General features: G+C 31.9%; 4 protein-coding genes across 4 annotated transcripts; 2 read left to right on the forward strand and 2 right to left on the reverse strand.

Annotated features, from left to right (window-relative positions):
- The first annotated feature begins 7 nt into the window (after positions 1 to 7).
- Positions 8 to 2,255, forward strand: LOC132727932 (lysosomal proton-coupled steroid conjugate and bile acid symporter SLC46A3-like). The gene is made up of 4 exons (XM_060713529.1): positions 8 to 255; positions 859 to 942; positions 1,644 to 1,800; positions 2,121 to 2,255. Exons 1-4 carry the CDS (start codon positions 117 to 119, stop codon positions 2,227 to 2,229), a joined length of 489 nt encoding a protein of 162 aa, XP_060569512.1. The 5' UTR covers positions 8 to 116; the 3' UTR covers positions 2,230 to 2,255.
- A 2,302-nt stretch (positions 2,256 to 4,557) lies between these two features.
- Positions 4,558 to 6,256, forward strand: LOC132727928 (complement C1q-like protein 4). The gene is made up of 3 exons (XM_060713525.1): positions 4,558 to 4,891; positions 5,458 to 5,778; positions 6,097 to 6,256. The coding sequence occupies exons 1-3, from the start codon at positions 4,615 to 4,617 to the stop codon at positions 6,213 to 6,215; spliced, it is 717 nt and encodes a 238-aa protein (XP_060569508.1). The 5' UTR covers positions 4,558 to 4,614; the 3' UTR covers positions 6,216 to 6,256.
- An 802-nt stretch (positions 6,257 to 7,058) lies between these two features.
- LOC132727929 (CB1 cannabinoid receptor-interacting protein 1-like) lies at positions 7,059 to 11,745 on the reverse strand. Its single transcript, XM_060713526.1, has 3 exons — positions 9,959 to 11,745; positions 8,725 to 8,881; positions 7,059 to 7,753 (listed from the first exon to the last, which is right to left on the reverse strand). The coding sequence occupies exons 1-3, from the start codon at positions 10,123 to 10,125 to the stop codon at positions 7,589 to 7,591; spliced, it is 489 nt and encodes a 162-aa protein (XP_060569509.1). The 5' UTR covers positions 10,126 to 11,745; the 3' UTR covers positions 7,059 to 7,588.
- Positions 11,746 to 15,212: 3,467 nt separating this feature from the next.
- Positions 15,213 to 17,773, reverse strand: LOC132727933 (CB1 cannabinoid receptor-interacting protein 1-like). Its single transcript, XM_060713530.1, has 3 exons — positions 17,186 to 17,773; positions 16,247 to 16,403; positions 15,213 to 16,020 (listed from the first exon to the last, which is right to left on the reverse strand). Exons 1-3 carry the CDS (start codon positions 17,350 to 17,352, stop codon positions 15,856 to 15,858), a joined length of 489 nt encoding a protein of 162 aa, XP_060569513.1. The 5' UTR covers positions 17,353 to 17,773; the 3' UTR covers positions 15,213 to 15,855.

The following is a 17,773-nucleotide window of genomic DNA, read 5'->3' on the forward strand; positions in this document are numbered from 1 at the left end:
CAGTATAAGTTATAGTGCCCCGACTGCCAACTGAAACCCTTTATCAACTTGCCCCGCCATTTTGCTGGAGTGTAACCAAAGTAGGGGTCTATGCTGCAGTAAGGACGCTGGCGTTCATGTTTATTGGACTAACGTCTGTGAAGTTGTTTCAACTGTTTCTGGACGAGATCTGGATATGCCTGATAGGCACCGCCTCTTATACTGCCGCCTTTCTCTGGACAGCGTTTGTCGCGGATGATACAACATATTATTGTAGTAAGCAAACTCTTTATTAGATATATACGAAAGCATGGAAATATCGATATCAATTTCTAATCAAATCTGATTTAACAGAGGAAACTATTATACATTTTGAAACATGCTAGCAAAGCAATCAACTTATTAGAAAATTTATTTTAGATTTTTGTCTTCAACTTTCAACTGGTTACAACACGTCAGTTGATAGACGATTATGTGCATGTATAAGTTATCATACATGTAGAATATAGATTATTGTTATTGACTTGATTGTACATATAGAAAGTACATTGACATTATACTTTATCTAATCAGACAATGACTTACAGTTGTCAATATTACAGTTAGGGTGTAGACCGCTAAATATTTTTCTCTGTCACACCATTCATTTTATATTAGTTTTAATAAAAAATTATACACATTTTAGTGATATATCTACATTTACGCAAAGAGCAAAGAACATTTCTTTTAAGTTTGTGGTTATTAATGAATTAGAAATAGAAAATAAAGTGGTGAACATCAAGGTGTCCTAAATATATCCAAACTATAAACACTAATAATTACGTACGAAACCATGTTGTTATTGAGAAAGATTTATGAAAACTTTATTTATACTTTCAGTTATAGCTGTTGGTTGTTTTGGACCACTTTCTGTAACAATGCATCGAAGTATCCTTTCACATTTAACACCACCTGAAAAACAAGGTATTTACTGTTATAAGCAAATCATTATCTGACTTTAAAATATCAAAGTCACAATTTATGAAAGGAACTCCACTGAGGTCCAATAGTATAAAAACATAAAATTTTAATTCATTTACATAGATCAGCTGGAGCACTAAGACAGAAAGATTTGCAAAATATAATAAAGAAATATGCTCCGATTAAATAGAAATTTATGTATTTGTGCTATTCTTATCCCGATTTGATTTTTGGTCATTTTACACAATACGAATACTTATTCTGGAAAAAAAAACGGAATGAAGGAACGATCTGAAATTTTGCACACAAGTTATTGGTCTGGACTTGCATCAACTGGAGCATTAATCTTAAAAAAATATTTCCAGTACCGTGATGTCAAACGAACCTAAGTGGAGTCCGTTTAACTTACCTCCTGGAAAAAAACAACATGCCAGATATGTAACCTATTGCTATTGACTGTGCACAATATTGATTATCTCCCCTTGAATTTCCAACGAATTCTTGTAGTAAAGATAAATGTCTGTTTATAGATATCATAAATGAATGTAACCTTTATGCACTTTTAACGATTAAATAGTGATGCGACTTTACTTCTAGGGTATATATTCCAGCAATAACATGGAAGTAAAAGTATAAAACAGACTTATATAGATCCTTGAAAAAAAGTATTTAAGATGTAAAATTTAATGTATTTTATGTGACAGGAGCCATATTCAGCGCTGTTGGAACATTAGAAGTTGTATCTCATCTTTTGTCTAACATCATCACTAGTTCTGTCTACGCCGAGACTGTGTCCTACATGCGGGGACTCGTGTTCCTCGTGCTGGGAGGATTCGATGCCGTCTGCGTTATTCTAACACTGTAAGTAACACAAAATGTATTGATACTGTCAGATAAAAAACCCAAAATGTCGCATTACACCATAAATTACAACAGCCAGTGACTTAAAAACGCAAAGTTGTACATTTGAAAATTTACAATAAATAATACCGTAATGATGATGACGATGATGACGATGATGATGGTGATAATGATGATGATGATGATGATGACACTGCTGCTTCATGCAATAATTGTTATTACAATAATAATAAAGATAACATTTAAAATGTATTAATTAATTCTTAATCCTTTAGATTTTCCTTATCCGTAACTTTTCAAATAAACTTGTCTTGTTACAGTGTTCTGAAGATAGGATGGCAAATAGAGAAAAAGACAAACGGAAATCAAATAACTTCACGTACAGAAATTATTGTTTCAGTACCGGAGTCCGACGACCAGAAAGTATAGTGTACATGACATTCTGTGTATATCATTCATCATTTGATCTCTTACAGTGACATGTATATTTTTTTTAATATCTCCATGATTTATATTGCAAAACAATGCCACTTTCAGAACCTTTACAAACATTTATCTAACGGCTATGTTAGATATCTAACAGCCCGATACTTTCTGTGATATTTATATTTCTTCTACCGTGACAATAATTTGTCTTTGAAAAGAAAAATAACTTTGATACAGTAGCTTTCTTTTCTGTTTTACAATAAAAGATTTTGGAATAAAGTTTGTACATCTTTATCAAATATACATCTATGTTAATGTTTTTGCATTTTTTGTTTGAATCAAATTTCTGAATTACGTATATTTCAAGTAAATGATTTAACTGATTTCACAATTATATGATAGGAAGCTATATTTATGGTAAATATAAATTTCTCGATTGGCTACGGTTGACATCACCCAAATGCAGAACATGGCCGTTTTGTTACAACGTTGTTTTGTTACAGAAATGTCTTTCCTATGTGAGAATTCCATCAACAGATATATTGGTATAGATAAAATATTTTAATATAATTTATATATTGTATACAAAGTACGAAAGAAAAAAAAACACCCGAAAAAAACAAACAACAACAACAATTAATAAAACAACAACAACAGCAGCAATACGCTGATAAATATGATAGATAACTCATTCTACAGACCGTTTACTCTTTGCTAATCAGTCATTATCATTTAGGTCCGGGACGTAAAATGTTCGTAAGTCCCATTATAGATGTAAAACGTGTTTGACACATTTCGCAAAGTCGCTCCCTTATCTGTAAACTACAAACATTTAAGCCAAAACTTTATTTCATTTTGATTTTGCAATAGATATTCATATACTAATTCTTATATTTATAATTTACCTGATACTGCGCAGTGTCAGTCGATTAAAGATCTCTATATATAATATATAAATACAGAGTCCCTAAAGAAAGCCCAACACAGCAAAATCAGTTTACCTTATCAGTAAATGAAGCAGCTTGTCTGATTATATCACGCTATATTGTCGCGAATCTCTGTACATATCACACCATGTGTCAGGAATCAATATCTTTTAAAGCCAACATCGAATAACATGATTTAGTCTAACATTCGCGCGAAAAGAGGAAATGAATTTGAAACATCTAAAGTTTCAATTCTTTGAGAGAAATAAAACCAGAACATTTAAAGTTGTATACTTGACGTAATAATTCGGGGAACTGAGTTCAGTATCAACAATCCGTCCTAACATTAAAATAACATGATGAATCATTGTAACTTTGCATCATTTAGATAGCCTTATATAACTAGTTGTCTCTTGGAACTGGAGGTATATTAACAGAGATGAACTAAAATCAATGTCATGTTGCGTGATATGGTAACACTTATCTTCTTCTAGGTTTGTCTGCCAATACCGTAAAAGAATTAATCAATCATTGTGTCTTACAATTGTATATGAACATTGATACATCTACGTCGGCAAGTAAACTGTTTTCAAAATGAAATGACCAACATTTTCGCTTTTAAACATACATGTTGATGTGGTATTTAACAGTCTTTTCTATAAATGTGTAATAGAAAGAGCATCATCGAAACACGATGTTATTTGATTTGTACGAGGGGGGGGGGGGGGCGTAGCCCACAAGTATTAACCAGGTTGTCGAGTGTTTTGATGTTCTTTCTCTTTTGAATCATAGTCAAACATAAAAACACGTTCCCTGTTGTCACAATATGAAAGCCCAGAAAAAAGTAACAAATGAACGAGCATCTGGTCGCTTTCCCTTTCTGTGTCGTCACAATAAGTAAATCCCAGCAAAAATGAGCCAATCAATGGGCATGCTTATACTTCCATTGTTTAATCTACAAAGAAAAATGCCCCATACAATAGATTATGTACCTGATATCTTCAATTTACCGTATTCATGGGGACCAATTTATATTTTTCACCGAAATGTGCATTGTTTAGAAGATATGTTGGTTTCCGGTTAAACATATCCTTGCTAAACTCCCATATGAGGATGGTATTTTCAAGAAATTGAACGATCAGTTTTATTATTTTGAATTATGTTTGTTATGAACTGTAATTAAAAAAAATCGAAATGCTATCCGACCCTTCTATAGTCCCTCGATAGTTACCAATCCATTTACAGTCGTTTTTTTTTAGAAATATGTTATACAAAAATATAAAATCTTTATTATTTCAATATATTATAATAAAGTGTTTAAATTACAGATCTGAATTAAGGCAACCTAACTAGGTTATCTGATCCATATAAAGAACCGCTCAGCAGATTAGATGACCTCTTACACTCTATAACTTGGCTTACATGCAATACATTTGTTTTTATTGTAGTGAAGATATTCATTATGTTTCAGAAGTTAATATTATGTTTTATAGTCCTGCTAATTGGTAAGGCAGCTTCTAGTGATGAAACAGTGACTTTAGGCAGAGGAGATTCAGGAAAACTGCTACATCGAATGGAAACGTTAGAAAATTTAGTCCGTAGCCAACAAGAAAAAATAGAGCAACTTGAAAGCGCTATTGAGAAACAGAAAAATATCGGTGTTGTTCATGGTGAAACACTTATAAAACTAAATAGCCAGTGCGTCACTGCGTCAGACATGGAAAATTACACACGTAGAGGTACTTAATCATTTTCTATATTTTCTTTATAAAGAGTGGTTGCACTGATGAGGACATTGTGAAAATCAAACTTTGTAACAGAAGAGAAGATTTAGCGGTAATGAAGTTTTCGGCTCACACCCTACCTTATAAGCCACGTTTTTCACAAACCTATAAAATTAGACACGTAAGTCCAGTTTTAGATAGTTCAAAATCATTCTTCTTATTTGTTTTATCATTGTAATTATCATTTTATCAAAGCATACAATATTATAGCATACATTATTCAGTTATCCGATCGTAAGTGTCAGATTGGTACCCAGTGATATTAATTAGATGTTTACGAAGAAAATTTTATTTTATTTATTAGGACCTTCCGAACTAATGGGCAAACTGATTTGAATTACATTTGGTAAAATCTCACCATTTACAACCGTTGGTATTCGAGTATACACATTTTTATACACATTTTTATACATTTTTAAAACACATTTTAAGAAATCAAAATGAAAATCATTCCTGCCAGGCTTTTAAATGAGATATATTACCAAACAGAAGTGGTGTATGCTTTCTTCTTTATTTGATAGTTAGAAGACAATCGTATGACACAGTAGCGTTTTCGGCAACATTAAATAAACTTAATGTAGGACATATTGGCGTTCATCAAAACATCGTCTTCTCTGACGTCATCACGAACATTGGCAATGGTTATAACAATCACCATGGTGTCTTCGTGGCACCAGTCAGTGGACTTTACATGTTTTCTACTACACTATTATCCGGGAAAAATGTAGAATTTGCTGCATCTATCGAAATTAATGGATCTGACGTAGTGAGGATGTATGAAAGAGGAACTGACAATAGGCATGGGTCCGCTACACAAATAGTCATTGTTCATCTGAGTAAAGGTTAGTCGTATTCCGTTAGTCGTATAAGGAAAGTGTTTACAACTTTTTTGTATTTGTTTGACCTAGAAAATAATTTGGTCTTTTCCATGGCAATATAAATCATACATTTTCGATTAGATAATTTTCATACAAAATATACATGTACATGAAACATTTACATATTACCTGATATACCGACTTGATTATCGGAGTTGTTAATTCTGTTTACTTCAATTTATAAATAACTGTTAATTCAAAAGGACATCATTCCAGTTTGATGATGGTCAATTTGAAATGTGATTTAATTACTAAGATACTGACAATGTCATTATAATACAGGTGATGATGTATCTGTACAGAGTTTGTCAGCTGACCACACGTATTGGGGTGACAAGTATTGTAGTTTCTCCGGTGTCCTCCTGCAACAACTAGAATCACCATCTCAAATTGTTGGTTGAAAACATTGTCATTATTCCAAATGAAATAAAATTATGAACATAATTATTCAGCTTACATTGTTTTTATGAATAATTGTAGAAAACAAATGACTCAAGTTTTCGTTGAAAACATGTTTTATTTGTGAATTCTTCAAAACATAGACCTGTTACACTTGTTTAAAGAATACAAAGCGATGCAGAATTAAGATTATTAACTGAGAGTATGTAGCAGTCCAGAGTTTATCAACTGAGAATATATCACAGTCCACTGTTAAGTTTATCAACTGAGGATGTTTAACAGTCCAGTGTTATGTTTATAAACAGAGAATAAATAACAGTCAAGTGCTTTGTTTATCAACTAAAAAATATATAACAGTCAAATATTATGTTTATAGACTGAGGATATTACAGTTAAGAGTTAAGTTTATTAACTGAGGGAGTTTAACAGTCCAGTGTTATGTTTATCAACTAAGAATATATCATGTTTATCAACTTAGGATATTACAGTTAAGAGTTAAATTTATCAACTCAGAACATATAACATTCCATGTCTTGTTTCTCAACTGATAATATAGCAGGCCGGTGTTATGATTATCAGCAAAGAATATAATATATAGTAGGCAAGTGACAGAGAATATATCATAGTTTATTTTAGTGTCACGTGAACTCATGGTGGCAACTAAATAGGTTTGAATAACTTGAGTCTATGTATCTGTTAGCTCCAGCATGTGAGGTTGTTTTGATTCCTGGTGATGCTTTGAAGTTTGAAACACCAGAGGTTAGCCAAAATCATATTTCCTGTGTCGTTGCCATATGACCGATACGGTGTCGCCAAACAAACAAACAATAAAAAAAAAAAAAAACACAACGAAACAAGCGTTTATCGGTTGAGAATTTGAGCAGACTATAGTGGTATATCATTGACCAAGATACTATCACAAAAAAGTGAACTGTTCGTCAAATTTTGGCGATTAAGTTATAAATGTTTAAGTAATATGGCGTTTTGCGTTATATTTCGTGTTTATCAAGTAAGTAAAGTTTCGAATCTCTTGCGGCTCAGTGTTTTAACTGAAGAGTCCTATCCGTAATTTAAAAGTTGCTTAGTGGAAAATGATGTGGCAATTTATTACACAATACACCGAAATGGCATCACAAAGTAGGCATCTGTGTTTTCTCTTAACTGTTTCAATGAATATACATGAATATAGGAACAAAAAAACAGGTAAAAAAATGTCCTCTTTGATACTGTGTATCATAACGTTTGTTTTTATTTGGAAATTTTTTATATTCCACTATTCCGCCCTACAATCACGACAATCTAGTTCTATAATGGGTCTATGTAATTATAACATTAAAATTTCACAAATATTCACAGTTCTAACTAGTAGTTAACATCACAAATACTTTTCTTTAGTTACTGTAACATAATTGTGTCCTTCCTCCATTTTACAATCAAAGTCAATAGCTGTAAGTTTCTGGCCCCAGTGCGCGTGGTCAGTCTCACCAACTTTATACATCTTGCATTGTAAACTAAACTTCATGTACACACCATTCTCTAGCTGAAATAAACATTCATAAGGTCATCTCATATACTCAGAAGGAACATTTTGTACGTGTATTTTATTGTATGTGTTCATGTAAAATAGCGGAACTTTAATCGTTCAATTTGGTTAACGCGTTTTAAGTCTTAATCAAGAAATTTAGATATAAGAGGATCTAAAACCCATACAAATGAAATGAAAAAGTGTAATTTTGAAAAAAAGAAAGTAAAGTTTTGACTGAAGTTATACATTTTACGTCTTGAAGTTTTTTTTTATTAAAATGACATAATAAATTGTCGAAGTCTCCTTTTGTATCTTTTTTTAGTTTTCCTCGAAAAAGCAGAATATATATTTGAAAATTGAAACGACTAAGTATACAAATGTTTAAGCTGTGAACAAGAGCAAAGAAACGTTCCTTTTATAAATATATCCTGCCATTCTTCTTGCATTATTGATTGTATAATAACATTATTTATTATAACAATATAACAGCAAGCTTCCTCTTAGGAAATTGTGTGATCTATAAATCAATGCCATTTAGCAACGGCAAGATATTGTTTATCAGAATAATTTTCGGAGCCAAAGTTCTGGGAGATCTATGATAGACATTGATTCTCACACAAATACCACGAAGCCTTATCAGGTTATATTTCTAAACATATTTTTGTTTAAAATAATACATAATTTCTCATAACAAGCTCTTGTAGATGAAACAGAAAACAACCAGTATATCATCAGTTATATTTGAGATTATAGATTCAGATGCATCGCCTAATTCCGTCCCTTCATATTTGTATTTGGATAAGTATGAATATAAGTTTTACAATGTCTACAGTATTAAACTATCTTGCATTATATGTATGCAGTTGAGTAAAGTAGTACATTTTCTTATTGTAGTTTATGTTCATCTAGGTTCATTTGAGATATAATGTAAGCCAATTAATTGAAAGTGTCTGTAAAATTAATGTTTATAACAAACAAAATTATACCTCTAATACAAAAAGTAGTTCCTTCCGCTGTCCTCTTTTACTGACATCATATCCGGAAGTTTCGTATTGTGTCTTGTAATTCCGTAATTCGTCGCTCTCATTCTTTATTTCTTTACACACTTCAAGTTTGTGCAGTTCTCCGTTTATCATTAGTTTACTGCAAACGAACAAGTTAACGGTCAGTCTCAATATAAATATATGTATCTGGCAGGATATGATTTCCCCGAGTGAAGCAAAGGATTTAAAAGAAAACTGCTTTAACGCAACTCTACAAATAATATACATGTATAATGTGTATTTTTCTGTTGCCTTTTATATTTACTGCGGTTTGGAAGAAAACGTAATTTTTTACATCGGCTTCTATAACAAATACGAAGTTGCCGACCTGACAACGAATCCGATAATCAACATCGCTGAACAAAGTAGTTTCTCAATTTAAAAAAGGAAAGAAACAAAGTGAACAAATATATTCGATTGAGAAAATTGTTCATCTTAACATTGATATGAGCCACAAACATAGTAATATTCATCGTTTAAATGGTCGAATATTCCAAACTAATGATAAAACAACGTAGTGCACAAATCATTAAGGTACATTCACGTATGGCAGCAATATGACTAACATCTCAGAAGCAAACCCTAATGTCACAAAGACTTTGTTATATTAAATAGAATTTTAAATCAGTTGTTGACAGTAATGCTTTCTAATCGTTATTAATAATTGATCTTCCTCCAAGCAGTCGACATTTGTCTCAATATAGACATCTCTCAAATAGACACTACAAAATCAATGTAAGTGATGTGCTGTGACAGTTCCAGGAGAGATTCTAAAAGATTGCTACTATACTTGGAAACTCGTATTTATCTTTGATGTACAGCGAAATTGATCTTTTATGTTGAAAAACATCTTAAGCTAGATAATAAAGTTCTTTTGGTCCAGTCTGCGTTATTTTATGTTAGTATAATAAAACAAATTCATGTGGCATTTGATCTTGCAATAAAGGTAACGGTTTGACATTGAATTAGTTTTGTATACAATTGTATTTAAAGTTCTTGAATCATTCCTGTAACCAATTTTTATAAGTTCTATCTTTTTATGATTAAAGTACTGAAATGAAGCTAAAAGTTATCGTAAATTCTTTAAAACAAATGAATATAAATAAATTAACATCCATCCATGTACCTGTATATTCACACATACGAACATATGCACATACACACGATATCTACTTACTCTACGTATATTGCAGGCTTTAGAGAGAACTTGAGGTCATATTCTGTATCCGTGTTTAATTTCACTGTATGCGTCTGATCAAACCTTTCGCCATCTTGTTTGAAACAGACGACATCACCGGCAGCACGTGCACTCATTCGAAATGTTAATTTAAAGTCAGTTGCCATCAAATATGTAAATGAAATAAAGCCTCTTCTAGATGTATAATTTACCGATACACTAAGGTAATATTGAACACTGTTCAACTGTTGTATGTCCACAAATGAATGACGGTATTTTAGATTAAGATTCAGCTCTGTTACTATCAGAGCTAATTATGTACATGAATACATCACACTGTCTGTGATTGAACATGTCACAATGGTCATTGAGTTGATTAATTCACATGTAAACTATGTAACTATTATATCATAATCCGAAATTTAAACATCTCAATTTATTAATTACCATCACAACTTAACCTTTCAATGTAAATGAATTTTAAAATAATCAATACATTTGTCACTTGAACAATATTATATTTGTTCTCTTTATGCTGTATGGCTATGAATGGTGCCATGGAGAAATTCCAATACAACCCCCTTATGCAGACATGCTCCCTAACGATTTATTGGAAATCTTGCTCCAGTATAAAGGATATACCCAATAAATATAGCTGATCCTCAGTGACTTTTATGTTTTACGTTAACTAGTCTTTTTCTATCAGCTTTTTATCTTGGCAAACTTCTAGATCATCAATATTACGATAGGACGTTGACTTTTTTATATTTACAGTAAAGATATTGAGATTGATAGCATAAGTGCATGGTATGTTTATGTTTAATGAATTCATAGGCATTGTCGTCACATCATGTCGCCAATAACAATAATTGCACTGTAAATACATTAGATACAGGTAAAATGTGGATGACGCCACAATATGGAACGTCAAACATTAAAAAAAACAACAACAATGACATCTAGAGATATAAAACAGGCTTCACAGCTTTAAGCAAAGGAAATGAAATATGGAAACTTCTATGAAGTTTGCATCAGTACAGTCAAATAAAATGACCTATGTCATATTTTCTTGACAATTTGTCAGTTATGACTGTACATTATTTATAGAAAGATGTACTGGGCGGGTCACAAAATGTACAGTAGTTCTGTAAAGTAGAGCCTAATGGAACTATTTGCAAATGCGTATGGTTACTCGGTTACCTTGATAACGACAACCCAGTAAACGGCATGATCTGTAAAAAATGGTCATTAATTATGATCAAGCGACCTGACAATCGCCTGACTAAATTCAGATTGCAATCTACATGTATTTAATTTTCTTAAACATTGATTAGTATAGTTATAGTTATAGTTGATTAGTATAAAGTTATCCATGAATCTTTGTTCTTTATATGGTTATTTACAGTACCATGGTTATAATAATTCTGACCTTAGACAAATAGTAAATGATGTCCACGATATCTATATCTAGTATAAATGTAGCGAGGTTCAAAACGAATATATTAAAGCACTCAAAATAGATGATTAAATGACTGCTATATTTGTAGCATATGTACACATATAAACAAAAATTACCTTGAAAATAAAGAAAAAACAACAACAATACGTAACAGCAGCTGAATGAAGTAAAAAACAAAAATAATTGTATACTTTTCGTGTTTTTTTAATAAAAATTGGCGTATATTTATAGCTAAAATAACCATGCTGACAGAGCCCTATAACAAGATGGTGTGTTAAATAAGGTATGAATATATTAAATAACTAAGAAGGCATTATATTAAAACCGCTATATACAACGTAGGGAACGTGTTACAGTATCGCGTTTTTCGGTTACAGTATAGAATTTTCAAGATGGAGGATTATTTATGGGAAGAGAGGTAGGTGATTTTTATTCAGGACCATACTACTAGTAGTTTAGTTTTTAAAAGATGTTTTTGTGCTTTGCTTGTAAGGAACAGAATCCGGTATCTAGTCATATATTTCTTCAGACCCTGCACCGCAGATTTATCGCTATATTGTCTCATAAATTTGCAGATTTGACAGTTTGAAAATTTGAATCGAGAGACCAACGCATTTTTCTGCAATTTCGACATTATTTATGCATGCCTAGAAAAAGTAAATCTGCAAAACGTTAGTCCTTTATGTTAGGAAACGTTTATAAAAGTAAATGACCAGTTGAACCCATTTTTCTGTTGGTAAAATGCGTTTGAAAAAATAAACAATGTTACAGTATAGAGCGAGGTAATTTGTGCAGGGTTACAGCATAGACCTAGCGATTTGTATCCGATTTCGTTACAGTTTATACCCAGATTTCGGTTACAGTTTAGACTAGATATTTTCTATATAATTATACATGTACTAGGTAAAATGTATGAATGTTACATAGACTTTTAAATCTCTGTGAGCTTATATATTGGCACGATGGCTATTCGTCCGTCTGTTGTACGCATGTGTGTGTATAATCTCATCCGCTCAGTATAACTACTTGACTAAATGTGATGAAATTTACATTACTTTCTACCAATTAAGTTGTTCAAATGGTTTCGGTTGCAATCGGGGATACGAAAACCCAAAACATAGATTTTGAAAAAGGCAATATTTAAAGACCCTTCTCATCTCGAACCAAAAGCATTCAAATCAAATCATGATCATGGCGTCATTTCGAATGCTTCTTTGTTGAAGTTACGATTATTTTGTCATTATTAAATTAAAAGTCGTTTTTTTTTTATTTCAGACATCCTGTATAGCAGTTTTCATGTTTCTAAAAAATAAAAATAATATTGAAAGTTATAGAGTATAAATTAAGGTCAGACAATTACAATATCTTCTCTAGTGATGGAGGTACATAATAGTGGCAGAGTCGGGATAAGGCCGTCTTTCATTTACTGCTGTAGTTGACATCCAATCATGACTTTGGATTCTTTGTATGTGAGGAATCTATCAAGCTAATTTACGGAAGGTCGGTGGTTCTAGTCAGGCTAGAATGTCTGAAATGTTTCACAAAGGGTATCTGGGGTCTTTCTTTACACTAAAGCAGGAATGTTTTCACATGACCTCAGTGTCGTTGAAACTTTAAATCCAAGAAAGCCAAACGTAACAAAATAGAGTTAAACAGAATCCCTAAAGAAATTCGAAGACAACAAAATTGAAAATGTTCATAAACCCTTTTAAATACTTACAAAATACATTATGGTAGATGGAAATTCCAACTTAAAATAGAATTTAAGGTTGCAGTATTGCTCACTTAAATACTGTTTTTAATCATTCTTAGGGTATTGCCTGATTGTTAATTGTGTCTTTTGACAGCTTATCTATGGTATGCAGGCTTCATAACCGCCGATCCCCTCTCAAAATTTCATTTTGTTTAGTTTCACTCATTGTATTCTCGTTTATGGCACACGCAATTTTTAACCTGGCGGGTAATATGCCGCTTTTCATAGAATGGCAATAACGTGTCACATTGAAGGTTTCATGATAACCGCCATATGAACACATCCACAGATGTTAAAAAATCTGAAGTGTACCAGTTCATGTTTAATGTGAATTCTGCTGAAGCCGGTGCTAGGAGGCGTGAACGGTAGCTTGCAGTTACCACTACCGTCCATGAACAGGTTTAGTCAAACTGAGCCTGCAACATTTTCATGTTTACCGTGTTGGACTTCTGTTAAGGATTCTTTTTTCTCTATTTTATTACTAATAGGCATTATTATAATGTGTAATGAAATCAAGCAATAATATATCTTTCTTCTCTCATTATAGTCCTATAAATATGACGTCGCTTTGAGATATTTTTGCTACTGGGCAAAGCAACGTCATATCGAAATTGCTCAAAAACCCATAGCATGTTCCGCCAGAAAATCGGGCGGAACGAAAAACAATTAAGACAACGTGTATTTACATTAGTTTTGACCTATTTATGAACAAAACTAAAAAATAAATACCTTTTGTCAAAATAATAAAACTGTCACATCCGAAAAATCATGATTAAATCCTCTCATGTATTTGAATTCCTTTTACAGCCGATAAACAAATGGCGACCGTACAGTGCGCGAAATCTGATTGGCTAATTCAAATGCATGCGTTTAACTGAGTCAGAACATTCTAACGGATTTTTTTTTAACGAAATAATTGCCCATATATACCGTCAGTGTGTTCAAATATATTTTTTCGTTCAAAAATTTGGAATCAATCTGTAAAGCACCTTGCTTAACCAGCATGGCTGATAGACAAAAATAGTTTGATGTTTATGTTTTATTTTAATTTGATAAGTACATTGTTTCAGAGTTTTTATGTATGATTGAGCATGAAATTGAAAGAAAAGAAGATAAGCTTTTGAATAAAGCTTGAAAGGCAAGACAATAGACATTTTTTTAATTTTTAATGATGCTATGCGTTTTTGAGCAATAACTATTAAGACGTCTGGCTTGACCGACATAAACTATAACAAGCCTGTAACGTCTTATATATTGGACTAATCTTATTACAATTCGATAAAAGTTACTGTTGTTGTCGTGAAAACAGTCCTTACTTAGGACATTACTTATTCTGCAAAAAGTCTCAATCTCAAACTTAAAGTAAGAAAAATAGCAAACTATCACTTTTCTGCTGAAGAAAAAAAGTAATACAACCTTTCAAGAATGTATTAAATAGAAAGGTTTGAGTTATTTCATAAAAATAATGGATACACGAACTTTGTTTGAAATTTGGCAAGTATCTAAACTGTAACCGAAATCTGGGTATAAACTGTAACAAAATTGGATCAAAGTCGCTAGGTCTATGCTGTAACCATTCAAAATTAACCTCGCTCTATACTGTAACATTGTTTATTTTTTCAAACGCATTTTACCAACAGGAAAATAGGTTTAACTGATCATTTACTTTTATAAACGTTTCTAAACATAAAGGACTAACGTTTTGTAGATTTACTTTATCTAGGCATGCTTAAATAATGTCGGAATGGGAGAAAAATGCGTTGGTCTCTCGATTCAAATTTTTAAACCGTCAAATCTGCATATTTATGAGACAATATAGAGATAAATCTGCGGTGCAGGGTCTGAAGAAATATATGACTAGATACCGGATTCTGTTCCTTAAAAGCAAAGCACAAAAACATCTTTTAGAAACTACACTACTAGTAGTATGGCCCTGAATAAAAATCACCTACCTCTCTTCCCATAAATAATCCTCCATCTTGGAAATTCTATACTGTAACCGAAAAACGCGATACTGTAACACGTTCCCTACGGTGATATATCAAAAACTCAAAATCATAATTTAGGTAAATAGTTCTCCACAGACATTGAAGTAAAAATGTTACAGTACAATATCACTCCGTATAAACAGCGAGATAGCTAGTCTTATAAATGTCCGTTGACTTTGTAATAATGTAATTTGAATGCATTTTCAGCTAAAGTTTCAACAATAATATGCATTAACATGTTTAAGCTTTATATAAATCATAACATATTTGTTAAAATGTTCTCTGCAATAGAGCCAGCCATCTTTATTGGCAGTCAGACTCTTGTCAAAACAAAACTGAAGATAATATCATAGTAAACCTGACAAAAAAGTAAACTATACATGTATATGATAGACTTCACGATGAAGTACATTATATCTCATTTCTTATCTATTGTTTAGTATATTATCAGCCATACATCCTGCCTGAAGATATATAATTCTTATCTCCTTGCCCATCATCACACGACTTGTAATCCTAGAGGGAGATTTCTTCGATCAACTTGTGTTGTCTTCTCCTCCTTTTGTACTCAATTTTCAGTTCGACAACTTGACATCTTAACATATCACATTGATAAGTGCCACTTTAGAGATTTTTTCATGACACGTTGGAGATGAAGATTAACACTTTAGTTGTTAATGATTAAGATGGTATTGCTTCAGAAATACTTTTCATGTAATATCTGGACATAATTTTGACCTTCCTCAATTTTACAATCCAGCTCTATTCCGGCTAACTGCTGACCCCAACTGCAGTGAGTGGTCTCCCCGAGTTTATATACCTTACACTGTACACTCAGTTTCAAATAAACACCGTTATCTAGCTGAAATATAGAATGATTTCTGCATTAAAACATCTTTACACAAATTTGACTTGAATTTGCCAACAGTAGTATTAATCAGCCAAAGGACGTAATTTTAATATATTTTACATTTGAAGATGTATACACATATAAATATAATTGATATAACTAATAAAGGGACATGTGATAATATCAATTTTAATCAACTACACGGGGAATTATCCTGAAATCATAAAAGGATGCTTACATCTAGTACAAAAAGAAGTTCCCTCCGCTTGCCTCGTCTGCAGACGTCAACGCTCACTGTCTCATAGTGTGTGACGTAAGTCCTCGTGTCCTCGTACTCGTCATTGTTGTCATGACAACGATCTATTTTATTAGCTTCCCCATTTAGTAAGAGTTTTCTGAAACAAGAAATTAAGTGATCCTACTAGATTATAGTCACTAAAACAACGTAAACAACCCATCTTGATACACTTCATTTTCTTAAACATAATGAATTGAATAGTACAAATTACTTTAAATAATGATTACTTGCTTTTTTATTTGAAGATTTCTTAGATATAAACGGTTATTATTTAGTTATAGTTTTTGACATCTCAGAAAAAACAACAACGAAAAAAACCCAAAACAAATAAACTAAGGGGCCTTCCTAGAATTGAATTTATTGATATCTTCTTAAGACGTATTTCATGAAAATTATATAAGGATAATTTAAAGTGCTTATATTATTCCTAATAATAATAATAATAATAATAATAATAATTGAATTATGAAATAAGGATAGATTTTTTTCATTCATTATTAGGGGGAAACTAAAGCGCATATTCAACTCTTTTTAGGTCTTGTACAGGAACAGGTCCTAATAAAGTATATTGTTTTAAGTTTTGCTGATATTTGTCATAACCTATAAGGATATAAATAGATTATCGATGTCAAAGTCCAAACATGATAAACAATGTTGACCTACTTACAGCCATGTATTCAACTTGAAATGAAGATATAATAAATTTGTTTCAGTCCATGATAGATCTATATAAAACAGGATTTATATAAAATGTTATGTAATGCTCACTTATTTTTCCTATAACCTATTTACAACTAAATGATCTTCATATAAGTAAGAAATCTAATGCTTCAAATATGTAATAATGCATGTAAATATAATATGAAATATTTAACCTACTCAATACCCATCGCCGGATTAAGCGTAAACATGATATCATATTCCTTGTCGGCGTTCATTTTCACTGTATGAGTTTGTTCGAACCTCTGACCGTCATGTTTATAAAATACCGCCTTCCCGGAATCACGCTCAATAATTCGCACACTTAGCTTAAAATTTGTATCCATCCTAGATCATGTAGGAAGTAAGTCTTTAAATTGTCTTAAATTACAGAACGCAAAGTCCAAAGTACCTTCATCAGTTAATTCCACAGCTAAATTACGCGTAATTATATCATATTATGGAATTAAGACTATTTATCAGTAACGTGAAAGATTCCACTAATAAAGGCCAGCTGATTTATCCGATAATGTAAACAATATCACAACTCTGTAAGCTGTACATTCCTCCCTTCTTAAACTACCTTTAACCTTGAAACTATTTTATATTGCCATAAAAACTTGTAAATAATGTGTACTCTAGACTGTAGTGTTATTTACGACAGTCGTTAATATCTAGGTCAGTGTAAAGTTAAAGTTTTCATATCACTGTGGTCATTTTACTTCCTGTCATAATTCGGAAACATCTAAATAACTTAATTATGTGTCA

The sequence above is a fragment of the Ruditapes philippinarum genome, unplaced genomic scaffold, assembly GCF_026571515.1.
Source record: "Ruditapes philippinarum isolate M1 unplaced genomic scaffold, ASM2657151v2 ctg2480_1_1_1_1, whole genome shotgun sequence".
Lineage (NCBI taxonomy): Eukaryota > Metazoa > Mollusca > Bivalvia > Venerida > Veneridae > Ruditapes > Ruditapes philippinarum.